Consider the following 26,951-nt stretch of genomic DNA (forward strand, 5'->3'; position numbering starts at 1 on the left):
ATCACATGACCGTGTTAAATGTTTGCCCAAGCTGTGCAAATTCATGCAACATTTTTGCGAAACTGAATTGGCTAAGTGGGTCACTGCCATGCTGCAGGGATTTCTTTAGATGTTTTCCCAAGATGTCTGGGCTCAGTTATCTGACTTGTCACCGTCAAATGTAACTTATTTTGAATGTTGATTCGTCACCTAGGGTGTTTAAACCATCGGGCTATTTCTGTTTGCCCAACACAAATTAGGTGTGTGCTGCTGAGGTCATGCTGTGAGGACTGTGTAGACATTTTACATTCAACACAATGCTGCTACTTACTTCATCTGGACCATGTCAGCGTAATATGCAGCCACTGCAAAGAACATAAGCAGCCTTACAGCATATTATACCACTGCTTTTTGTGGCGTGGTCACGCTGTACTGTAGTAGTGTGTGTACTGATCGACCTGCATTCATCAGGCCTGTTGGGACAGTTGTGCTGACTGCAGCTGAGCAGCCAGGTGTCCCTGCTTCCCCATTGCCAACACATCCATTTTTGTCACAGCTGAAAGAAATCTGGCTGTAAAATTAGAAACCACAGACCCAAAGAATTGAGGTCACTGAACTGTACATCATATCTTTGGTTCACATGCCGACCAGCTCCAAATTGGCAATCATTATAACCAAAAGTATGCTAAATGACTTGCTCATTTTAATTGAAAATTTTGGCTTTAGTGTGGACATACAGTATGTTGTCAGATGCATACCATCAAAGCTACTTGTGATGTGTAATGGGGAGGCTCCTTGTCTAGACGTGACAAGCCTGTGTTTTTGGTGTGATTGACCAGTAGTAAGCCCCAAACAATGACTACGAGAGCTACTTTCCACCCCCTCCACTCCATCCTCTGCTCCCCTCGCTGTCTACTCACAAGCTCTATCCCTCGATGGTGGAGGCGCGCCTTCAAATAACTAGTACCTGAGGACAACTGTGTGCCAGGGCACTGTATTATGGCAGCATTAGACAACATCCCCAAAATCTTCTCAAATGGATTGAAACTAAGGCTTGGAGGTGAAGATGGAGGGTTGTTTAGAATTAATTACTTGTTAGGAATGAAGCATAAGCAACCATGAGTCTAGCACGGCGCCAATCAAGTGTAATGCGGAGGGCAACTAAAAGCCATTCCACACCCAAAGGCGCGTGACGGCCCACTGGGAGTTTTTAGATCACACAAAACCCACTAGGAAGGGAACTCCTTTCTTCTAATGAAACTAAGATTGGATTAGTTGGCCGCAATTCCCATCCTGGCCCAGGAGGAAACCAGACACAGAGTAACGCCTCATTAATACCAAGCCTACAGTCAAATATGGTGCTGGAATGTTACGCTCGAACAAGATAGAAGGAACAATGTACATGGATAATAGAACCATCCTGAGTGGGCTTTCAGGAAAGCAATATTACAATATGTCGTTATTTGCTTGGGTTTTAAAAGTGAATGAAGTTCTAGTTTAGGATAGACTATGGCCCAAATTTTCGTTTTGTAACTATGAGTCAGTGTTTTTGTCAACTTTGCGAGGAAAACAAATCAAGCCTCTGCAGCCATGACCTTTTAGACTGAGATATTTTCCACAGTGAATTGGCGTTTATTATTAATAGCCCTCACTTTTTTTTGTGTAGTGTGCTGAGATTTCAAAGAACGTCACAGTACAAATGTTTTCCACCACAGGAGGTACTGTAGAACATCGTCTTGTAATGAAGTTCTTTTGAGGAGTTTGTCTTCAAGGACACCTAAAACTTTAATCTGACTCGTGGCATTTTGCTGCAGAAGGAATCAGAATGCAGAAGCCAGACAGAATCAAAAGTGATGATGAGGTGTATTGACAGAACATGGAAAGGTGGCAGAGAACATGAGTGAGAGTCATTTCGGACATCAGAGGATGCGGTCTGGCGAGGACACAGGCAAGATCGCTGATGTCAGCAAGACTTTCCCTTTATGAGTGTACATGGCCGACATGAGTGCTAACCAGGTCAAACTGGAGCTTTTTGCAACCGACATAAGCACAGAACCTGCTTTCTCTGCTGAAGTGTTGAGCTTTGCCGGAGACCCCTTTCTTGTGACAACAGTAGGGAACATATCCACCAGGGCAAAGGAAGTGGTTCTTTCTATTGATGAAGGGAAACTTGAACTTATAATACTTGAACTTGTTGACATATGCAGTCATCTGTAAACATGTCACAGGAGCTTTGGCCCTGCAAGGTTTTGGAGCGCTAACAACATACACATACATACAGTTCCCTTCCCTAATGTTAAGTGGCACCCCTTGTGTTCGGTATATTTGTATTCACATAGCTTTTCACACATGAAGTCAGGAAAAAGCAGCTCTCACTGCTGCCTGACTGATGGCACTCACGACCAAAGTGTTCCAATCTCATGAGCCAAATGTCACCGTTCTTGTTCACAGCAAAAAATGTCATGTCTCTCACTAAGAGTCAGGAGGGTAGCATACAGTACTAAACAATTAGGGATGTCCCAGTCAGCGTCAGATCCGATTCGATTTCAAGTCCCCTTCTGATACTTTGACAATGTTATTAACTAAATAATAACTAATAAACTAAGTAAACACAATAACACATTTTTCTAAAGCTTATTTCATTAAATTTATAATTTGCTAGTATCGTAAATACCATGAAATAAAACTCTAACAGAAAATTAAAGGTCAGCTTCTCTTTGATATTTTAGAAAAATAGTGAACTCACACATGGAACGGTTGCAGTCTTGTAAAATGTAATAACAGTAATGACGTGGGGCAAACATCAGAGCTCCAGGTATCCGTGGTGAAACTTACAGCTATTGGGTTTTGTTTTAAATCACGTACAGTATGTTTTTGTGTACTTTCTTGTACAACTGTGTTAAGACACTGTTGGCAATGTAGTGTCGGGATTACAGGATTGCTAGTGGATTGCTAGTGGTAGTAGGACTATTCTCATTTACATTGCAGTACTTCCACACTAAGTACTTCCATACTGCTGACACTGCTTTGTTTACTTTCCGGCTTTCTGCAAAAACAGTACTTTATGGCAGCTGCTGTAAAGATCGGCTGATAATTCCAATCTCCGATCATTTGAAAAAGGACAAAAATCATCCCGATCCGGGATTAGCATTGTGACATTGGTAATAACAATATAATATGGAATGTGTGACGAGAGCTGTGCAGAAGTGAAGGATTTCTTCATTTATTCATGAGTGTTGGTTACCTGATGGTGTATGGCTTTCTGCAACGAAGGCTTTGATTTTTATTCATTTAAATGCACTTTTGATTTGCCTGTGGTGCGATATGGCCAGAATGTCCATTTAATTTAAAAGGGGATCAAATGTTACTGTTACTACTGTGGACTATTTTTAAAGTATATGCTCCTCAGATGTGCCTGGATGCGGTTCTGTTTAATTGGAGCTCTTTAACTGTCAAATATTGCACTTGTTAATACATTTTTGTCAGGTGTAATCAAAATGTTTATTTTATTTTAAAAGGGAAGCAATTTACTTCTTTGCACTTTGTTTTTATGCACCTAGGGATGTTCCTGGTTCACATCAGACTGAAATGTTTATCCAGTAATTTCAAAAGTGAAAGGGTATTGCACCTACCTCATGCTACTACCAGATGTGTCAGATGTAGTCAAATTTAAAGGGGAAACAATGAATAAACATTGTTTGCTTTTTCATCACATTACATTGTTTTTATGTATTTGTCATTACCCCCTGATTACTGACTGCTGTAAATGTCTGGTCCAGACAATTTTTGTTTAGAAAATCTGGCTAAACTGAATTTATAATTGAAAAGCCCCGGATTGGGAGGATAGTATTTGTGTAACGTATGTTTGAGGTCACTTCTCTGGGATGAGTATACAGTCGATTAGCGTCGAGGTCAAAGCAGCCGGTGTGTACAAGACCAACTCATGCTTATCTCTCCAAAAGATACCATCTGAAAGGCAAAGCATTGAGTCACAGTGAAGACATGAACTCAGCACGCGCACGCACACACACACACACACCTGTCGTCCTAATAAGATAATAAGAGGTGATAATGGCCACATCCAACCAGATTGCGTTGCCAGCTTTACTGCCAAAATGAACAGTTGCAATTTTAAATCATGTTTATAGTGAGGCTGTGGTCACTTAATGAAATTCCCAACGCATCCTCCCACTGTGTAGTATTTGTGGCAGGACTCAGAGTGTAATGTTCCATGAAATGATGGTGTTTCTCTTCCCGGTATGCATCTGGTCATCTATTACAACAACCTTTTTACTGTTAAATTTTGTCGGGAACATTTTTTTCTTGTTGCAGTCGTGTTTAGGTTTCATATTAGTAATTAGCTTTGCAACCCCTCAACATAATTGAAGCTAAAATATTACAATAAGCTGTTTTGCTTCATTACAACTTTTTTTTTTCGACTTTGTTGAGGTTGCAGTTATTGTTGCATATGCGTTGCCACTGAGTGTCCACTAGTGTCCCCTGGGAACAGGTGCCCACGCACTGTTAGATTAGCCTAGTCGCCCAGCAGGCAAATGCATACACACACACGTTCACACACACTTGTTGCCGTGCGGCATCGCTCCACAGCATAAGCGCGACGTTCATTCAGTCCACCTTGGTCACTACTCTTTCTTCTCGTGTGAGTCAACGTCTTTTAACAGATGGGTAATGATGTTCTTCTTTGGGGTTCAGATGTTATAATAGGGGTCTTTAACCTTTTTTCTTCTGAGCGCTACTTATACAAAATGAAAAATGGCAGAGAGCTACTCCTTTTTGTAACATTAATTTTCATAGAGTCCCTCGCTACATCACAGTTCAAACATTGCTTCCTCATTCTATTGCACTTTTCAAAAATCTATAAATTAATAAATGTCTGCTGTTTTGTGGTTGCGTATGGACTATTAGTAGTCAAACAATTTTGAAATAAAAGCTATACAGTATGTAGTATTCTGGTCACTAGGCGTCAGTAATGTTACATTGATGAGACATTCACACTGCATGGATTTAGCCATGCATGTCCGACAGAGAAAAGACGTTCTCCTCCCATTGCGTGTGGAAGTGCTACGTTTTTGTCTTCTTACTTTGTCCTTCTCCCCCACTCCGTTTGAAACACTATCAGTTTAGAATAAATACATTTGAGGCGAGTTAACGAGTTAGCTCGGTAGCATGCAGTTGAGCAATGTGTTTACTGTTGCTCCCGTACTTGACTCCGTGTTTTGCTTTCACCAAGGGCACTAGAATGAATGGGACTGTTGGTTCGGCCGCAAATGAATGCAGAAAGTCAAGCAAGAGAGGTGGGCGGGGCAAAGCGGACAACAGTGTACAATGTATTCACTAACTCTGAGTATAAAAGAAATGAATGAATGTTATTTACATGTCGATGTCAATAAAAAACTTGAGCAGCAGTTTGAAAGAAACTTTTTTTTGTTCTTTATTTGACTCTTTTCCTTCCTTAGTGTTACCAACGTTTAACAATCAACATACAAAATAATTATACTTATATTGTATGAATAATTAACTGGAAGTATTTACACAATGCAACATTTATTTCAGTAATGGCATTGTCAATACATATGATAGACTATAGCCTAAATCATCGTCACCAACTTGTCAAAAATTCAACTAATCACCCAGAGAAACAAATTAGCTTTAAGCTACCATATGGGTGGGTGGGTGTGTGTTTGTGTGTGTGTGTGTGTGTGTGTGTGTTTGAAATCTACAACATTTTTATGACACATTTTTCACGTTCCCCAAAAACAAAGACACCTGTCAAAGACAAATCTGGTCATTTGGACCGTCAATTAGAGCAATGTCTGAGCAGTGTGCCGAGGACATGTTTACAATTCAATGTTTCTGGATTCTGCTCACCATCATGACGGCCGAAACCACACAGGGCATACTACGGAAGTGTATACCAAGTTCACAGTCCTATTCAATTCTAGTATTCTTGGTTTTCACTTTTGAGGACAGTCTGCATCCAAATGTATCAATAATACATGAGTTTGCTCTCCAATATACACTAACATGAAGTCTGCAGTTGTGTGCATGATCCTATCTCTTCATTCCTCTCTTGTCTCACACCCTTTCTAAAAGTCTGCATCTCTTTCCTGAACCATACATTTGTCTTAGAAGTGTGCGGTGAATCATCTGTGAGCCCAGCGGGGTTTTGACTCTGCTCGAGTGTTTCTAGCTTCTTTTTCGGCTGTATCTGTGCACTTTGTGTGAGGCAGGGGGCGGAAGGCAGGCTCTCATCAGATGGACTTTTGATGAGGCAGTAGGCGCAAAGGAAAAGTTTTACGTTTGTTTGACTCTAGACTCCAACTACCCCACCCATCTCTGATGTGTCTTGTCAAAGACTGACAAGTCAGAATTGTAATGCTTTTTTTCATATTTCCAGTCATGAATCTTAAAATTATTATTTTTATTGTCTAAATCTATCTTCTAGCGATGCCTCTAATTGGGTGGGTGATCCAGTGGATCCACACATATTTTTGGTTAAAAAAATTACATATATTTGTAAAAATATATAAATGGTAAAGGTAGTAATTTATAAATACATGATAATACAGGTGGTCCTCTGGTTACGTATGTCCATTCTTAGATGATGATGGAAGTCGAGTTTTGATGAAAGTCGAATCTATGCCTAAATTGAACCTAAATTCAATCCTAAATCACTCACACTGTACACAGAACACATGGACATAAAATACAGTAATAAAAGACTAAATACGGTACTGTTTTTAAAAGAGAACAACATACTTTTAATCCTCAGGCTTATTGGCAGGAGGAAGGAGAAGAGGCAGGAGAATCTGCAGAAGGTGCTGAGGTAGAGGGTATGGGATCATTTCATGAATCATAAGGCTCACTTGGATACAGTGTTGATTCTGGTTTTCCAGCCAGAGCACATGCAACCTTTCCATCTTGAAAATAAGACCGCTACGTTGCTTAGTTATCAGTGGAGCAGATACATTTACATGGTCAAGCATATGATCTCGGAGGAGAACGGCAACCTCAAGCTAGCAGGAGGCTTCAGATGGGGAGGAGCAATTCGTGTGTCAAAACATTTTTATGGGTGTCTCAAGTATGAAAGTTTTTGTCGCATTTGGTTCGTTATCTTTAATGCTTCCAAATACAGTAAGTCTTGGAAATGGTAGCTCAAGTTGAACAGTTTAATGTACCAGGAAGAATGATTACACAGCTGCGGGGACTCCTACACGGGTGCAGGAGCACGTCCGAGACACTTTAGGTCAGATGTCCTTTTACCTTACTTAGCCCACCTCGCGCGGTGGGGAGGCCATCCTATCGCATGCCTCACAGTGGTCTTAGCTGTTTGGAGCCGGCCGATCCCAAGTGTGCAAAGGTTGTGATAAAGGATAACATGCAAGGCCAAGCAAGTGATACAGATACAGCGAATAGACAAGTCTGCTCTGGTAATGCCACGTATCTAACATGTGCCAAGAGAGGCCTATATGAAACTACATCGAACAATTACCCAAGTGCTCTCAGATCGTATTCCACACTTTGGGTATCGATTCGCTACCAACTAAATTCAGGGCTTGACATTTTTTGCGTCTAACAATTGGCTTTTTTGTTCCATAACCCTCACATCTTTTAAAAGTTTAAAATGACTGCCCAACCTCAGCAGCAATGGTGAGCTGCGAGAGGCCTTGCTTATGGCTTGAAAGTGTCTTAAATTTTTGTTCAGCTGATGAACAGCCTATTTAACTTTAATGCTTGTTTGCAGTAAATTGCTGACTCAAAACATTTTTTGTCTCACTGCCATGTCTTTTTTTTTGTTTGGTTTTTTGCTCTACATAGAACCTCCTTAAGATTCAACAATGCAAAATATTAATTCTTGCAATTATTTAGCTGGTCTTTAAATTTTCATCAGGAGTGTATAAATACAACAATGCCAAACAATGTAACAATAGCAACAAGATAATACAATTACTGTAAATTCTGGAGCGCACCACAATATACTGTAAGCCTCACCCGCCAAATTTAAAGAGAAAAATATTTTGTACATACGTATATAGGCCACACTTGTCTATGAGCCGCAGGTGTCATAGGATAGTTATACAGGGTATGTACATAGGATATTTACACAGAAAGATACACTATAAACCTTGCAATCCTACTTACACTCTGTGTTCCTAGCGTCACTCGTCAACACCGATGAGTGAGACGTGAGAGTCTTAAGACAGGCAGTCTATGCAGAAGCTGTAGTCATTCTACACTTGATTAAACTTATTTAAGATTTTTCAGATCAAAACACAATAATAAGACTCCAAAATGTGATATTCGCGTCCACTTGAACAGTCCAATTCACTACTTCCCGATTCTGCACCCTTGGCATCATGGAAACTGTAGTTTAAATTGGCCACATTATTGTTTAAGGTGCAGGATTGAAAGCATGTGGAAAAAAAGTACCGTCTTTTTACTCTTTTAGTCAACAAAAGCAAAAATGATTAACCTATTACACACTTATCTGCTGTGTTGTTAGTTTATGATGTAATTTGTTGTTTGACCGGGAACACACTTGTTATTCTACGCATTCATTATTCCATGCTTATTATGTCATGTTTTTATGTATGTTTTTTATATCATCATAGAACATGTATTATTCTTTATTATACCGTGCTGTTGACTTTTACTACTGTGTTTATTATTGTATTCTATATATTTATATTTATTTACTACTATCTATTTTGTCATCTATCTGTTATATTTTTCATTATCACGGAACAACTTATCCACAAGCTCAAACTGTACTACCAAACAGTTCTATTTACTTTAGAAAAACAGGTAAACCGTTACATGTTAAACAACTGTCAGCAATAGCTGAAAAACTGAGGAGTAGGATTAAATAAGTTCTGCTTCTTCCGACTCCTTTTCGGACATGTTGAATTATGCCTGTTCCCTTGATCTAAATTTAGTTGAGAACATTTGGGGATGGATGGCAAGGGAAGTTTACAAAATTTTTAGCTATGGTCTTAAACTTTTGATCAGCTGATGAACAGCCTATTTCACTTTAATGCTTGCAATAAATTGCTTTTTTTTGTCGCACTGCTATTTCTTCTTTTTGCATTTTGAAGCTCTACTCAGAACCTCAAGCTCCAACAGTGTAAAATGTAAATTCTTGCAATTTTTCAACGGGTCTTGCAATTTTGATTATGAGTATATTTGTAAAAATAAACGTGGCTCTAGGGTCTAATAATATCTGAAAGCAAATTTCGATCCAGCAAAGTTGCATAAAAATGGATTTGTGGGTCGTTAATAAAGCTTTCAGACAATCAGGCGTTTTGCAGCTTAAATAGCTGTTATATGCCAAAGCAAGAAGTAAGATTAACGGCGAACCATTTTGAAAACAATTTCTATCCTCAGAAGGGGGATGCATTTACTCTCAAAGCCTTAGTTTGCAGTCATCCAAAAGAAAGAACAAGACACTCAAAATAATTCCCTTTTATAAACAGTTCCAATGCCTCAGTGCAACTTGAATCCAACACATATGCCTGCAAGCCAGTTTGTGCTCACAAACTCAGATGCACACACGTGTTGGTGCTCCATCACAGCCCTGGTTTGCCGCCAAATGAGGAATTGGCAAAGTGGCAAATCTCCCGAATATTTTAAGTGGGCTAGATGGAGATGCTGATTGTGGCGCTCCTAGGCCCACTGAGGATTGCCAAGACTTGACTGCATTGTGCACGCTTATTCAGGAAATGCAGACGTGATAACTGCGCTGTCGGTGGAGGAGGAGTTGAAAAGTTCAGGTGGATTATTTTAAAGTTGAAACCAAGTGTTTCATATCCGCTGGTGCATGTTTTTAAGTCGTTTGGGATAGGGTTGCATGATTCTGGAAAAAAAATGTGGATCCCAATTTTTGTGCTTTGAATTGAGATCGTGATTGTCTGGGACGATTGTTTCTTATACTTCCAGTGGTCTTTCTGCCGTTCTTCATGCGAGGTCCTGGAAGGGCAGTTGACAGGGGCTTTCTTAATAGAAATTAATAGAAAGACTGAAAATCTGTCAAGTCAAAAGCATGGCACAGTCACTCACTGCAAAGTACATTCATGCATGCGATAAATAAAGTCAAAAGAAAAGTCAGTTCAGTAATGCGATCGCTCCTCCCACAAGCTGTTTAATGACTGAAGGAGGAGGAGTGTGAAGAGGAAATGTTGGTCGTCATGCCAACGACAGTAGAGAGTTAACCTTTTTAGCAAAATGGCAGCCTTTGTTTGTAATGCAAGTTAAAAGAATTAAAACTTACTTGATTTGCTTTAGAGTGATCAACTGGTGATTTGTTTAAGCGAATGCACAGATACAACTCCAAGTTAAAAACGCACATTATGGCAAATAATGCAATTCAGCCTGTTCTATAATTTGTTTCTCAGTCTGGCAAAGACCAGCAGGTATAAGACTACACGCCATTAAAGACACGAATCACATGCGGTTTGAGACAACAGCAATGACGGAGTTCACTTTTTTCTTTTTTTCCAATGGCTGAAGGCTAAGTGATCAGGGTGAGACACATGCTTTTCAGGTGTGTATAACATTCCCTTTCATATTCTGTACACTAGCCCAAGGTCTTGTATGTTCCTGAATACAAGGCCTGCAGCTCCCACACACGCCGCGTAGGAAAAGCACTGAATAGAAAGTGTGCAGGTTTTACAAGTCTCTATTGTATGGATTGAAACTACTTTGGGGGGGGGGGTTCTGAGGCTCTTTGGCTGCATAAAACATGTAACTGCTTCAAATGCTATTTTTTTGGTCATCTATTCTCAATAATACTGTCCTCCCTCCTCCCTTCAGCGTTTCATCCAGTACCTGGCCTCCAGAAACACCCTCTTTAACCTTACCAACTTTCTGGATAAAGGAGCCCTGCAAGGTAAAAACAAATTTAATTGAAGAAGATGCACACTCCCTAATCTTCCACCCTTCTCTCCCAGGTTACGACATGTCAACCTTCATTAGGAGGTACAGCCGGTACCTGAACGAAAAAGCAATGTCCTACAGGCTGGTGGCTGTGGATTTCACCAAGATGAAGAGGGGGTAGGCGACGCGCAAACTTGTTTTTCCCTCCTCATGTCCACAGTACAATGGAACCTTGGCGTTCGTCATTAATCCCTTCCCAACGGTGCAACCAAAACTGAAATGTACGTAAACCGAAGCAATTTTACAGAAATAATGTAAATCCAATTAATCCGTTTCAGACAACCAAAAATATAAACAAAAAAATACAATCTATAGAGAATAATTGTAGTTTTACATGCAGAAAACAATGATTAATGAAATGCATAAATGAACATTTAACATCACTTTTACCTTTAATGAAAACTTTGCTGACATCGAGGTGAGGAGCCGTGAGGAGGTTGGAGGTGAAAGGAGGGTATTGACAATTGACTTACCCGGGCCTGTACTACGAAGCAGGACTTCTCCTTAGCCTGGATGAGTTAGAGGATTGAGTCCGGATGTGCCGTACTACGAAGCTGGTTCACTTTTTAGCAGGATATGTCACCATTGTAAGTCACACGCTGTTTCGAGATACAAGAGAAGAACCAAAAACAGTACAGGCCACTGACCAATAGTTTCTGAAAATGACATCATCATTAATTGACGACGACAGCGCAGATTCGGTGTTGATAGTAAGAGTAATTCAGTCCTTAAAAGCAAGGATTGGGCCGTTGAACCCTTTTGATTTTCTCCATAATTCCCAAGGGGAAAGTTGTAGATTGCCTTTGGAGGGAATGGCTTCTAGCTTCCGGGGACATATGTTTACAAGGTGACGTAGTGGATCTGTGCGCTTACAATGCCCATAAAAAGGATGGACAATAGTTTCCTTTTACAAGTATTTTATTTTATTACACCTATCGATTATTTGGCTTGTTGTTCCTGTTAATAAAAGTCAAATGAATCTAAGATCCCTTATGTCGATCGTCATTGCTGTCATGAGAGCTCCTTATCAGCTCCTCTGAATTTCAGTGCTGCGAGGTCTTTCTTTCTTAATTTTAATTTTATTTCTGTTAGCTCCATCAATGTACATGCCATTTAAGTGTGACCACTACCATCATTGTACTCACTATGAATATTTTTATATTTTATTTTTATTTGCTCCTACATTTGCCTGACACCACCTGGGTTGCAACTCAAAGAATTAATCAAAAATGGACGACGACACCTATAAAATAAAGTACTGTAGTACATACTGTATGTGCAGTGTGTTAATGTGTGTCAGTAATGACATGTCAAACTTAGCATTCAGTCGGTGATTTTCCTTCTTCCATTTAGCAGCTACAGCCGTATTTCCTTTACCAACTATAATATCTTCACATCATAGATTGTTCTTCCTGAGTGAAGTAAGCTGCTGTGCAGCCAGTGGATTATTCATGTTTGTGATTGGTCATCTTCTGCTAATCCCACCCCCTTTACGTGAACGTACTCATGACCAGACTAGGGAATCCTGACTTGACTAATCAAGTTGGTGTCCAACTTCGTAGTACCGCGTAGCCCACACTTCTATGTTTGGCTTGGTTAAGCTGGTAAACAAAGAAGAGGTCTTGGATAAGTTAAGCATGATTCGTAGTACAAGCCTCTGGACTACAATCACACCAACAATAACTTCTCAACATTGTTATATCCAAGAACGCACAGACAACTTAATTAACATCAATGAATGTAATCGCATACATTTACGGCAAATGAGCCACGGCTTTACGGGACAACACGTTGTGATGCTGCCAGCGCGCTGATGTCGTAGAGGTGTGACAAGTAAACAAACCTTTAACGGGAGCATCTGCGAATGTACCTGGGTCAACGTTCAAGCAGAAGTGGTCTACAGCACAAAATCCGAGCCAGAAACACTTGACATTGCAAATGCTGATTCAGCAGCAGCAGGACAGAAACAATCATCCAGGCACCTAAAAGCGATGCTAACAACCAAGTGACAGCTAGCAGGTAAGTTAAGTGGTGTGCCGCAAATCAGAGGTGGTGAAGCGGCGAACAAACAGGACCTGTTTCCTCTCCCTTCTCTGACTTTCTATGGAGGGTTATTGAGCAGTTTACCTCAATAAAAAGCGCACGGACCGTGAGTAACCAAATACTGTACATAAGGTGCTTTGTTTGGGGACTCGATTTGGCGGAATAATACCGTACATGGCCAGTGGACTAGTTTGTGATGCTAAATGTTACGATAACTGAGAGAGCGTGTGAAACCAGTGAAATTTTGACAAAAATATGCGCTGAATCATATGAAAACTGGGTGTTCAGACACCAAGGTTCCATTGTATTTATGCTAGCGGTTTCGCCAAGCCTAGTTAATCATCTGCTTCTGTGGTTAAAGATTTACCTGAGAGCTTTAAGTGAATTATTACTCCAATATGAGCTATTGTATTCCCTTTATGAAACAAAATCAGATCATTTTCATCATTCTTATTTCTATCAAAATATCATTATCGGAAAATCAGTTGCAAACACGCATCAGTGGGCAAAGGCTCTTCATTATGTTTTAATTCCTTGTGTTGCGTGTATTTCCTCATTTGCAACAATTGCACGGGTGCGGGGTTTGTCTTTGCACAGGACTGACGGCGTGATGCGGACCATGAACACAGAGAAGCTGATTAAGACGCTGCCCATAATTCAGAACCAGCTTGACGCTCTGCTGGATTTCCAGGTAATGCTTGTGAGTGTGCGAGCTAATATTGGGAAATCAACGCATCCTCCTCCTCCACAGGCCAACCCTAACGAGCTCACTAACGGCGTGATCAACTCCGCCTTCATGCTGCTCTTCAAAGACTCCATCAGGCTGTTTGCTGCTTACAACGAAGGGGTCATCAACCTCTTGGGTACCACACTCACCTTCACTTAAGTGCTCTTGTGATCTATCATACAAGTGAGGTAGATGGGTGGGGGTGCGTTGCGGCGGCACTCTCACGGCGGTTGTCATGGCAGCAGTGTCGGTTTCCAAAAGCATTCACTTATGTCTTTTTCTGGCTGCATTTTTCTCCTCCTCCTCCTCCTCCTCCTCCTCCTCCTCCTCTGGCTACTGCAGAGAAATACTTTGACATGAAGAAGAACCAGTGCAAAGATGCTTTGGACATCTACAAGAAGTTTCTTTACAGGATGACCAAGCTGTCAGAGTTCCTCAAAGTAGCTGAGGTATAAACACACACACACACGCGCGACTTACTTTTTGCGTTTCCTCCTCCCGACAAATATGGATATCCATGCGACACTCCTTCTCCTGGTGCACACAGATCATCCCTCTTCTGCCTCTCCTTTGTTTCATACAGACTTAAAACAAGTCAGCTGCCACAACATCAGCAACAGCCCTTGCTCCAACAAACCTAATTAAATCCCATTGTTTCCTTCTAATTAATTCCAAGGAGCTCCCTGAATAAATCACTGCTTTTAAGAGATAATTACAAATAAAGGGGGGGTCTTTTTTTTCATTACTACTACTATTATCAAAGAAAATCTATCCACACTTAAGCATAAACAAGTCATTTGTTCCAAATTGCAAATGTGTCAAGGCAGATCTAGAATTATGTTTTTTAACTACATAGCATTGTCCCTCTTGGGATGTGAACACCTTGAAAATCCATTCATGCAGTAATAAAACACAATGAAAAAGGGTTTGGAATATTAATAAGTGGATTATTATTCTAATGGGTGAGAACTCAGTGTTTGGTCCCATAAAAAATGAATTCCATGAAGCACCACATTAATCTTTCTTGTCGTTGCTTTCCCATGAACTCATCCAACGTGAAATCAGAGCTCAAGTTTTTACTTTTCTAGATGTAACAGCCGCTTTGGATGGTGCACTGGAGGGTGTGAGGCAGAACTAGAAGCCCTGATGGTGATTTTTTAATAGTCCTTGACCGAATGTTCTTTATCTGTGTCCAAAGAGTCCACATGTGCACACAAACTTTATGTGTTCAAGCTGTTAGTCCTCTCGGAGATGGATTTGACGTTTTTTTTTATTATCAATGTGTTGTCACCATACGATTCATCCCTGCCGCCACACATCACCTCTCACACCACATTGGTCACGCACATTTGTCATTGGCGCTCACTGTCACGTCACACAATGTTTTCGTGATGTTTTCGTTAGCGCATGAAGTAACGAGTCCCATGTTTCTTTTCTCACATGGACCCTGCCCTCCCTTATTTTTTTGTCCATTTTTTTCCCACCCACCTTCCTCCCTTATTTGTTTTCCACGACAGGAAGTTGGAATAGATCAGGGTGACATCCCAGATCTCTCACAGGTCAGTGTGCATCTCACCTTCTCTTACTCTCGTTCTCCACCTCTCTCTTTCTCTTCCTCTCCTCCTCTCACAACACTCATGTTTCCATTCATGGACTCACACCTTATTTAACCCCTGATTGCACCTTCCTCACTCACCAAGCAGCTCTCCTATTCACTCTCCACTAGGGATGGTCCGATCCAATACTCAAGATTGGTGTCAGTCTGATACTGGCCAAACTTACTGGATTGGATATTGGCAAAAATAAATATATATAACCTCTCCAATTTGATCCAAAAGCCCAAATTATCACACAATGTTCAATTTAACATGTCATGTGAGAGATTTTCAAGTGGATATGCTCTACTGTGTATTTGAAGTTATAATTATTGAAGTTATGGCCAAGATTGCAACTTTTTGCTATGTCATTAAGTTACAGGCCACATCGAGTGTGAGAGGTATGTCATTGTATACTGGAATTAGAATCCTTCTCTCATTTGTTTTAAGACTGAGATTTTAAGCTTTTGTTTCACTTTATTCTCTTTTATTTTTAATGTTTAAAAGCCGCTGCCGAGTCTGGTTACCAATCAGAAATGCTGTTAAAAGCTATGTGTATTTTAAAGTTGAAATCAAAAGCAGCAGCAGTATTGCATAACTTGAGTCAGCGGTGTACTGTATTGTTCTATATTGGTCTATGACATGAAAACATGGTATCGGGCAATCCCTACTCTCCACTTGTTTATTTTCTTACTATTTTCAATGATCTTGCTGTTGGGAGTCAGGGTACGTCCCACGTCTTTTTATTTATTTATTTTTTGATAGATTGATTCACTTTTGCATTCACTTTAAGGCACTTTATAGATCAGGTATGGCAGGCTCAGCTTTACTGTAGCACTGCACCATCAGCAGCTGTGGGATGCATGGGTTAAAGTGGTACTAGATGCAATAAGAAAGGACCTCATCATGCCAAACAATGTCGTCATTTGCTCAACTGTAAAAGCGGGCAAAAAAAAGGCACATTGCAGTGCACAATGAATAGACAAACTCGGCATGTGGACTGACTGCGTGGCTGTCACAAATTGTGTTTTCTTTTTCCTCCTATGTCGCAGAAAACAAAAGGATCATACATTGTAGGTGGTGGGTTGCATATTGTGTTGCTTCCCCCCTTCCTTCCCACCCGTGTTGACTCCACTGCATGAAGACCATCTTTCCTCAAAGTGTGTGATCTGTCTCACACACACACACAGACAGCATGCACAGCTTGTTCTTGTCGTGCTTATAATATGTCTGTCGAGTCGGTGCAGATTGCTTTTTGCTCTCTGGCGGGCAAGACCAGCGCGACAAGCAAAAGGCCATGAAACCTCATGAATAGAAAATGAGGACTCGCCACACCAGCCTCCGTCTTCATCTGCATGACTCTTTGCTCCAGGTCCCACCGGCTCATTGGAATTCTTTCCCTTCCGTTATGTTGTTTATCTCATTTCTGTCGCGAGCGCCGTCGTCTGCTCCACACGCACGGGATAGTTGCTTTAATCGCCACTGATCCAAGATTTACATTGTAATCATGCTGTGCAGCAGGAAAAAATATCTGAGTGCAGAACAAGATGATGGCTCTTGTCCCTAAACCTTGTATCATGAATGATTAATAGTAAAACACACCTTTCTCTCTCTCTGTGTGTGTGTGTGTGTGTGTGTGTGCGTGCGTGCATGTGTGTCACAGCAAATATTGACTCTGCTTACAAGGCCCTCTTCTCTAGCCTGCCGCGAAGCGCTCACAAGACAAAATACTTCCAGATGTGCGTGCGTGTGTGTGCATGCGCACACTCACTCGCAACCCTGCTAAGAACACACTTTGCATTCTTGTGGATAGTGACGTTGTCATATTTTCACTGTAGAAGAATTTCCTCTCCTCAGCATGCTGCGATAAGACATACAGTGGATCTGAACTATGGATTTGTGTGTAGAATGTAGCCATCTGGTTTGATTTTGTCCTTTTTGTGAGGCTCCAAACAAGCACAAGATGAATAAATGTCAACATGGACATGACATTTGCAGCTAAACAGTGTTGGCATGGTAGTAGTGCAGCAGCAATCCTCATGCTGCCTGCCATGCCAAACTTTCGATTTGAACAAAAGCCCAAATGAGAACCTCATCGTGGAAGGACGATAAGATGAGGAACAGTGAATGAAAAATCAAAGGAACTGCATGACCTCTCCTCTTCTTACTCTGTGTTTCAAAGCTTTGTGTTGCTTCTCGACTCGCTGTGTGAATATTTGCTGCATGTTGCCATGGCTACCTGTTAGAGCCAGAGCACTCCTGTGAGACCAACTACGTGTGGGTGGGTACTGTATGTTGCTCACTTATGCGTGGGAGGGGCTTATTGTGCAGAAAAGTTAACTCGATAACCCAATTTACTTCCTCTAATTGTCCACTTTCTTTCTGTCTTTGTGTTCCAAGGCACCCAGCAGCCTTTTGGAGGCTCTGGAGCAGCACCTGGCCTCCCTGGAGGGCAAGAAGACCAAGGAGCTGAATGCAGACACTAGGTAAACATTTCAAAGATGGCAGGGAAAATGCTTCAGTGCTTAATTTCCTCAGTCTCTCTTCTTGCAGGGCGTCCACTCTGTCCAGCGCCGTCTCATCCCTCTCCTCCACCGGCATGTCCTTCACCCGCATGGATGAGAAGGAGAAGCAGCTGGCACTGGAGGAGGAGCAGGCCAGACTACAGGCTCTTAAGGTAACTGTCAGTGTCAAAAGGTCAAAGCCAACCTTGTCAAACACAGAAGTGTATTTGCTGCACTGATAGAAGTGAGAAACCGCGTCTGAGAGCTGGGGTGCAATGGGTCTTGTTTGGCTGTCTAGACACGCTCCTCTCCTGTCCAGCTGGCGCTTCAACGCAAACAGCAGCACTTTTCATTTGTTCCTTTCGCGAAACAGTCGGAATGCCAATGTGGCTGACACTTCTGTCATAGTGTCAGCGACAGTGGTGGTGTTCATCTCAAATTGTTTTGAGAGTCTTTGTCGAGTGCGCTGATTTACCATGCCTTTTTTTTTTTTTTTTGTACGGACAATGAAAATGTGTATATGAAAAGGAAAAAAAGACAAACTTCACTAGCCTGTAAATGTATTTATCAGCGCATATTCATCCCAGTGAAGAAGTAAAAGTAACAACTTCCAGTGGGCAACACAGACAGATGGAATATTAAGACAAACGTCTTGCAAGCGTTTCTCCCAGAATTAACAATTGAAATCCCTCAATCAAACTCTGTGTATGCATATGAGATGAAACAAAGCGGGGCACGGGTATTACAGTGCGTTGCTATGCGCGCTCACCTGAGGCTAGAGGTGTGGACTCGAGTCAGACTCGAGTCAGAATTTTGATGACTTGAATATAATCAACTACTTGCATCTCCACTTGACCTTTGACATGAATGACTTGGGACTTGACTGTTTGACTTTCTAAATACGGCTTTTAACATTATTACAGACCTGTAGACATGAAATATCCATGCAAGTGTTAAGGTCATGGAATCAAACATCGTGTCTCATCAATGTAACATTACTGATGCCTAGTGACCAGAATACTACAGTACATATAACTTGTCTTTCAATATTTTTTTTTACTAATAATCAGCCATAGTCAACCACAAAACAGCGATCATTTCTCATTAATTTTTGAAAAACTGCTATAGAGTGAGGGAACAACGTTCGAACCGCGATGTAGCAAGGGATGACTGTGTTGAACTAATGTGATTATTATGTAATTTCCAGTAAGACAACACATTTTCCCTTTCAATCTGCTTCATTGAAGGCATCTGTTATTGTCCAATCAGGTTTAAGAACAAACAACGAATGTGTGGATTTTTTATTTTTTTTCTGTGACTAAATCTTGTCACACTGTTCTTATTTTTTATTTAAAAAAAAAATGCATTCATAGTATTGGCATTTTATTTGGCAGACACTAAACACTGCTGATGACTTGTGAGGACTCAAATTTCAAGCCTGCGACTTCAGACCTGACTCAACCTGTCTTGTCTTGACTTGGACTTGCACGTCTTTACTTGAGACTTGACTTGAGATTAAAGGCTTGAGATACTGACGTGCTCCCACCTCTGCCTGAGGCTACATGGTGCCAGCAAGCCTGAAATCACAATGGCCCAGAATAAAACAACCTGTGTCGCTTTCAAATTCAAGCAAGAAATAAAAAGTGTGGACGATGTGCAGCTTTTTAATTCCACTGCAACGCCTTCAGAGTGCGACAGAGTTGACCTCAGACTTAATCGTGAGAAACTCAAACAAGTGTCTTTTCACTAGACATTCTTTGATGATTAAAGTCATGTCATGTTTGCTCATCGTAATTCATCAGCAGAGGACTTTGACTGGTAATGAATCTGCATTGATTTGTTTTGGATGACCGTTATTAGACTATTGATGTGCATTTTGTCCTTGTGCCCACCTTCAGCTGTGTGTTTGGAACTTTTGCTGAACTTACTTCGCTATTCCTTTCAATTGGCAAATGATTTTCTAAGCTGTTAGTGTGTTTGTGTCTATTTTGTGTGTGCCAGGACCAGCGTCTGAAGGAAATCAGCATGCAGACTCCGCCCTCTGCCTCCCCCAGCAGCCAATCAATAGGCAGTAACAACCATCACGTCACGCCAGTGTTGTTTGGCCCCACGCTCTCAACCAACAGGTGTGTGTGTGTGTGCGTGTTTTTCTTTTACAGTGTCACCGATCTGAAGAAATAACGGCGATAAATAAAGTATGAAGTGAAGTGTAGTTGCTGAAGATGTTTACTGTATATCACCTCCTTGACTCGATCCAGCTGTTGGTAAAAAGATAGCATGCACACACCGGTGTATTGTACGCTCTTAATGCACAAACAATTATTTATGTTTGTCTTTCCATTTTCTGTGCACTTTCTCTTCATCTTTCACTGACTTGCTCCTGTTTCTTCTCTCAATTCCCACTCATCGTCCTTCCCCATCGCTTTGTCTAAAAAATTTTATCTGTCGTCTCCATATCACTTTCTTACTTCCCTACACCTTTTTTCACTCCCTCAGTGTCCCCAGCCTGAACAGCGACCTGTTTGATCTCCAGCCAGCCTTCATCCCCACGGTGCAGAGCGCTCCTTCCATCTCTGCTGCCAACAGTGCCTGGGGAGGTACGGTGCACACACACAAAACTGCATTAAGATATGCTCAGAAGAACGGATGGAGGCAAGAAAGGCACCAACATGCGCACATAAGGAACTTGGAAGCACATTGTTCATGAGCCCCTCCATCTCTCCATGTATTTATTGACACCACCCACCAACCATCATTGTCCATCATTTCATGATCTCACCAGCATGAAATCCTGTGTAAAAGTAAACATAAACAGTTTAATATGGTATCTTGTGGATATGCTTTATCCTTGTTTTACTGTCCTGTCTGCATACAGTGCGTCCAGAAAGTGTTCACAGCACTTTACTTTTTTAATGTGATGCCCTTAGATAGAAATAATAAATGTCAACATCAAAACACAATTTTTTAATGTCACATATTCAAAGTAAAAAAAACAAAAAAACAAACTCAAATCACATGTATTTTACAATTATACAAGTATTCACAGCTTTTTCTGCACTTTGGCAGCAATTACAGCCTCAAGTCTTTTTAAATATGACACCACAGGCTTGGCACACCTATCTTTGGACCGTTTCACCCACCCATTCCTCTTTGCAGCTCTCAGGCTCTATCAGCTTTGGTGGGAAGTGTCGGTGCACGTGCAAATGTGTAAAACGTGAAGTGCTGTGATACTTTCTGGATGCAATGTAAACAGCAAAACACGTTCACTTATGTGGGTTGACCTTTAAACCCTGCAGTCAGCTTGTTTTAATCAGGATGTATTGCAGCTTTGACACAGCTTTATGACAAAGGCTTTAACTTTAAGCCTCTTCATCCCCGGCATGCTTCCTGAAGCGTTAGTTTTGAGAAGAAACAAGCTGTTTTTGTCTGGTTAATTTTGTCACGTAATACTCTCATCCGGATACATCAAGCTGTAATCCCTGACAGGGATGCAGCGGAAAGAAAACAAAATGTGTATGGGTGGATTTCCCCGTGCAGAGGATTAGTTCTTCTCCGAAAGACTACTGAGCATCACTGGTTACCAAGCAACAACAATGCTGCAAAAACATCAAATATTCAAGGAAAACAGCACTTTTTTATTTTGCCCATCAGCCACAATTCTTATGTGAGACATGAACCACCTTTTTCTCTTTTCTGTGCATTCTAAATGTTGAAAAAGACAGATAATAATGCATGCAATGGGATTCACCTATTCCACCTATAAAAAACCCTCTATTAAAACCTCCAAACCTTTTATATGCATGCTGTGACCATTTAGTAACAGGCACATTCATGATAACATGTAATACTTACAGGATTTCGCCGTATTTTGGTTGTTTTAAGAATTACTTGAACATCTGTCTTGTGCGCATTGATTTCACAGTCCATAGCAACGAACGCTACTCCCGTCAACAGCAGCAGCATAGAGAGAGCTTTGCCACCGCTAATCATGGCAGACTTTATGAGGTCCGGCAACGACAACTTCTTTTTACTTTTACTCCCCCCAGGCAGAGAATAACATTGCTGGGTGCTCAGCAGATCCAGCTATAGTGAAACACTAAGCCATACTTGTATCGTTATCCTGTAGTACTTGTACTAAACGTTTCATTGACAATGAAGTGTCCACTCTCATTGGGATGCTGACTAATGGGATGGCTCTACCTTTCAGCACAAGACTCGTGCTCCCTTGAGCTGGTAAATTCAGCATAGTCCTCATGTAAAAAATGCTGAGAGCAAATGAGCATCCAGCTGAGTCTTCCGAGCAACATCGTCGGGTCTAAATTGAGAGCCAGTATCCATTGCTTCAGTCTGTCCATATGTATGGTAGTGTGTGGAATCAACTTTGTTTGACCAACTTTTCAGCTTATTGCCACAATCTTCTACTACACACGTGTGAGGCATGATTTATTACCTAGCATTAATTTACCCAAACTCACAGGCAGCAGCTCCAGTAACTTACAGCGCCTCTGGTCACTACCGAGAGGGAATGTATCACTACGCCAGAAAAGTAGTTCTTTGGTGTTAGCTCCTCCAATAATAATAATGTCACTGTAGCTTGGTTAATATGCAGGTCACATTATGTAAATGTAACATATGGAACAGTTAGCGGTTTTTGGAGGTTTTTTTTTACAGGGCTTTATAGATGGAATAGGTGACTCTCCTTACGTGCATTGTTAGCTGCCTCAAGCTAGCTGTTTTTCTCCCTTTTAAAACACACAGGAAAGGGAAAGATGTGTGTTCAAACCTTATGAGAGATCATAAGGTTTGTGGATGTGGGGAAAAATTCCAAAAAAAGGGGGCCATGTTCATCTAGTCATTATTGCAGCCCTGTCAAAAACGTAATATGATTTAATATTTAGTTTAATTGCTCAAATCATGAAGTAGATCCAAAATCTGTCATCTCAGCTGTTATTTCCTGCTACAATACAAACCGCGCTTTAATCTTGGACCTACATCCCTCAGGACTGGAGAGCCAGCCTCTGCAGCAGAGCGCGTCGGCCATGACTGTAGATTTTGATGCTGTGTTTGGGAATAAGGCCGCTCTTGCTAAAGACGGAACACAACCAGAAGCTGGTAAATCCTTTTTTTCCCCGTCTGACTGTCCAGACTGGAAACTAAAACTTTTTGGCTTTGCGGGCAGCACCGGCGTTGCTTCTGATTAACCTCCGTTTCTGCAGCGCGTGGCTCTACTAACTCACCTTTGCTACCCTTCTAACCTAGCTTGGCTAAGTTTGAACAGTTATCAATCTATTAAATAGGTGCATTTGCCTCAGGAGGAAGTCTGAGATATAAAAGGGCCTTTTGTTTTTCTTGGAGTACATGGCTGTCTGCCCTGGTTTCACTTTTGCTAACTCAACGGAACACTTTTCTCTCAAGCTTCTAGTGCCTTCCTTCCTGCTCGCGTCTAATCAAGGTGCAATTATTTTGCAGTGCATCTCCACCGTGACAGTTCCCATCAATCAGCATTTGCTGCTTGAGGATGGCCAGCTTTAATCAGCCAGCTGTTTCCCATCTGCCTTTGCTGCATGTACCAGTCGCTGTGCTTTTTTTCATCGCTTCCATTCATGTTGAAAATGAAAAATCTTACAGTAGAGAAGGGATGTGCAAACAGTTCAGCATTTGGACACCACATACTGTATTTGCAGATGTTTATCTGCTTTAAATTGCAAATTATATTTTTGTGGTAACAAATAGGAAGTAGTTTGATGGCGCTATCTGCAGGGGGAAAAAAAGACTGCTGCAGCTATGAATCCTGCAACATTTTCAAGCAGAAAGATGCTGTGACAAGACGTGATGTTGTGTAGCTGCAACATTTTCTAAGAACAATGGTGTATACTGTATGCTTGTAATTGTTCATTTATGACTATATTAGCCATTTGGTGAGGTATAGCAAAGCCTTGCATTGACATTAAAAAACAAAATAAGAGTACTGTAATAGTGAATAAGGTGAGAAGTCCAGTCCCCGTCTGGCTCCCAGAGCAAATTAGTTGAATGTCCTTATATGACTTTTTGTGGTTTTTCAGCGTTCGCAAGGATTACCTTCCAAGTCCCCCTGCAAATAGCGGGAATCTACTGTAGTAATGAATCAGTTTTAGTTTGAGAATGTGCTGAGGGTTAATACAAAAAGCAACAACACCCCTGGACACCCCTGCAGCAACTGCTCAGTGGTTGCTGGTTGGTGGCTGTTTCTGTGACATTGGTGTTTTATGCTCACCAACACAACATCTGGCCAACTGGCAGCGTCTCACTACAGTGACTTTGTTTGCCAGATTGTGTGTGCGTCTGTGGGTGTGTGTGTCCTTGTGCAGATGTCTGTTTCGGCTCACGCGTCCTGTCATTTTTGCTTTGTCTCACCTCGCTGCTTCTGTTTGTCGCTGTTTGTTGTTGTTCACATTATTTTGTCGCTCCCCATCATGCTTGGCACAGCAAAGAATCACCCAGGCATTTCTGTTCCACCTGCTTGCCGCCTCCTGCTTTTTTCTGACACATTATTTACTGTGAAAGCTGTCTTTTGTTCTCCCTCTGTGCGCAGCATCTTAGTGCATTTGCTCTTCTAATAGAACACTCCATGTTTCATCACCGCTCCCTCTCTTTCTCTCGCATGCTCTTTGTCATTTCTCACTGTCCTCTGCTCTGTTTGATCTTTTTCAGTCTTTTTCCCTTCCGTTTTCTTTTGCTGCAGTCACGATTTAGTCGAGTGAGCAGCCTTCATTCAAGACGATGCCGAAGCGTTTTATCAACAATAACGAAATTATACATTATAGAATTAAATAACAGTTTTTATTTTTGCTCATTCCCTCCTCCTCCCTGGCTTCCCTTTTTCCCATCTGCTAGCCGAGCAGGAAAAGCGTGTATGTCTTGTGTCAGCACCACTCTGAGCTACAAACCACTTCCTAGTTAAATATTATTTCTCGATCCTTCCTCCTTTTCCTTTTTTGTTCCTTGTATGTTTCACAGGGTCACCATGGTCATCTTGCAGCCTGTTTTCTTCTTTCTTTTAAAGCCATTTTGTCCTTTCCCCCCTTCTCTCCACACATATTTAAACCACCTGCTGGCTTGTAGCAGCAATGCACAGTACAGTGGAACCCGTTAATGTCGACGCCCCTCAGACTGATGTCGACATAACTGGTTGTCGACAATGTAAACTTGCACATTTACTTGTGACTTTGGGTACAGACATAGAAGAATGGACAATGAATCATTTTTGAACCTACAGCAATTTGTTGATATCATTTTCTTCCCTTTGTCCATGTATTTTTATTTAGATTTTTCTGTTTTCATATGATACAGTATTTTGCAGGCTTATCTAACAGCTGCTGTGTAGTAATTTGATGTCTTGACTAGCTTTCGTACATGTGCAAATCTTTTTTCCGGTGGCTAACAATTTGGGGTGTGACGAGACGAGAGTATACACGAGACGAGATGTTAACATTAAGTACAATTAAAAAATATATATATCACTGGACAAACAAACTATTTTTATGTAACTGATTCATAAAACCATGCAGGTGGGTCTTGAAATGTTTATTCTCCCACAAATTAAACCCTCAAAGATATTATTGTGTGCATTTTTAGACCAAATAAACCACTGTTATGATGATGATGATAATAATGAATAATATAATATAGTTTCTTTAATATGTCATCTTTCACTAATGTTACGGAACTGGCATTTAGACATCTATTTTCTCACAGGCAAGTCATACTGTCTGTTATTATCTGATTTTATTTCTGTCATGAGTGCCACAGATGGCCCCTGCGCCACACTTTGGACACCTATGTGGGTTTTGCCAGCAAAACGAGGAGCGTGTCTGTCTGTCTCTGTCGGGTTGCGTTGTGGAGGTTTTACAGCTTCCTGTAGATTTCACTTTTAATGCGCGGATCTCCTCTATGTATGAGGTGTGTTATGATCGGAGTTATGGTCGCCACAGTACGCCATCATATCGAACACACGCTCCGAGCAGCCAGAGGTCAGGAGAACCAGAATATAGAGCAGAGGGAGCCACCTCCTGTGGACACCTGCTCCTAGCAGACCCGGTCCTGCCATTATTCATGTTGATGGTGAGTAATAACGGTTATTGAAGTTGCAGGCAGGTTCGTACAGCTACGTGTTTTGATTTGATAAATGTTAAGTAACTTTGATCAAATGTAGAATTACTACAGTTTCTGCTTGGATATTAGCACGCGCCGACAGCTGTTTAACTCACATGAAAAAAAATCCACGTCACTCGCTGACTCTGAGAGCACCAAATGTGTGTAAAGCACTTAATGTACGGTTCCAGTAATGCCAAGCACACTTCCATATTACATTTATTATCATTCATAGTAGCCATGCATAGTTCAGTCGGATTGGCTTCTGGCTACACTGTTCTCGCGACACTGTTTTTCTCCAAACAAGAAACTTTGTCACTTATTAATCTCGTGGGATCTCGTGACAGCCCCACTGACAATCTACAAAACGAATTAAATGAGTGCATTTTGTTAGTTGCTCTGGCTGAAACTTGCTGTGCATTGAACAGGAAGTTACTGTGTGCACATGCTGTGTAGTATGTTGCTGATCTCGACCCTGTGTGCACTTTTTAGCAATAACAACAACAAGGTGGACCAGGACTTGGGTGAGTTGGTCGACGTAGACGGGTTGTTGGCATTGGACGGGTTGTCAACTTAAGCGGGTTACACTGTATTGCTGAGTCATTAGCTTGAATGAATGCTGACCCGGACACTCACACACCAGCACATTGAGGCTGGAAATTGCTTATTGGCATTTGCGCCTCCTGACATTGCGTTGACAAAGTATATTATATCTGAGTGTGTGCACGACTGCCCACAGTCCATATTTACATTACAAGATTGCATGATGTGCTGCTACCTCAGGTTTTGACACCCTGGGAGATCTGTTAAAGCCTTCGGTTCCCTCACACACGGCGCCTCCTCTACCCCCTCAAATGGTCTTCCAGTCTGGAGGGAAGCTGCTTGCCAATGATCTGGACTCCTCCCTGGCCAACCTCGTAGGCAGTGAGTGAAGCGTGCACATACTACATATGATGCTTTACTACTGTAGTTTAGTCAAATGTTATGAAATGCGTAACCAACATCGTCCTCTTTTCTCAG

The 26,951-nt window shown here is 41.3% G+C and overlaps 1 protein-coding gene across 8 annotated transcripts in view; it reads left to right on the plus strand.

Annotated features, from left to right (window-relative positions):
* The window catches only part of si:ch211-200p22.4 (phosphatidylinositol-binding clathrin assembly protein), a 53,121-nt gene that overhangs the window by 18,144 nt on the left and 8,026 nt on the right, over positions 1-26,951 (plus strand). For 3 of the 8 annotated variants that reach the window (XM_054800051.1, XM_054800054.1, XM_054800052.1), the window contains 13 exons: positions 10,810-10,885; positions 10,947-11,049; positions 13,573-13,666; positions 13,727-13,838; positions 14,045-14,151; positions 15,220-15,261; positions 16,350-16,370; positions 17,698-17,783; positions 17,851-17,974; positions 19,803-19,927; positions 20,298-20,398; positions 22,803-22,913; positions 26,715-26,855. In XM_054800051.1, the coding sequence (XP_054656026.1) occupies positions 10,810-10,885; positions 10,947-11,049; positions 13,573-13,666; positions 13,727-13,838; positions 14,045-14,151; positions 15,220-15,261; positions 16,350-16,370; positions 17,698-17,783; positions 17,851-17,974; positions 19,803-19,927; positions 20,298-20,398; positions 22,803-22,913; positions 26,715-26,855 (1,243 nt within the window). The remainder of the gene's footprint in view (positions 1-10,809; positions 10,886-10,946; positions 11,050-13,572; positions 13,667-13,726; positions 13,839-14,044; positions 14,152-15,219; positions 15,262-16,349; positions 16,371-17,697; positions 17,784-17,850; positions 17,975-19,802; positions 19,928-20,297; positions 20,399-22,802; positions 22,914-26,714; positions 26,856-26,951) is intronic. The other 5 variants (XM_054800055.1, XM_054800053.1, XM_054800057.1 and 2 more) reach the window with 5 other exon arrangements.

This window comes from Dunckerocampus dactyliophorus, chromosome 15 (assembly GCF_027744805.1).
Source record: "Dunckerocampus dactyliophorus isolate RoL2022-P2 chromosome 15, RoL_Ddac_1.1, whole genome shotgun sequence".
In the NCBI taxonomy this organism is placed as follows: Eukaryota; Metazoa; Chordata; class Actinopteri; order Syngnathiformes; family Syngnathidae; genus Dunckerocampus; species Dunckerocampus dactyliophorus.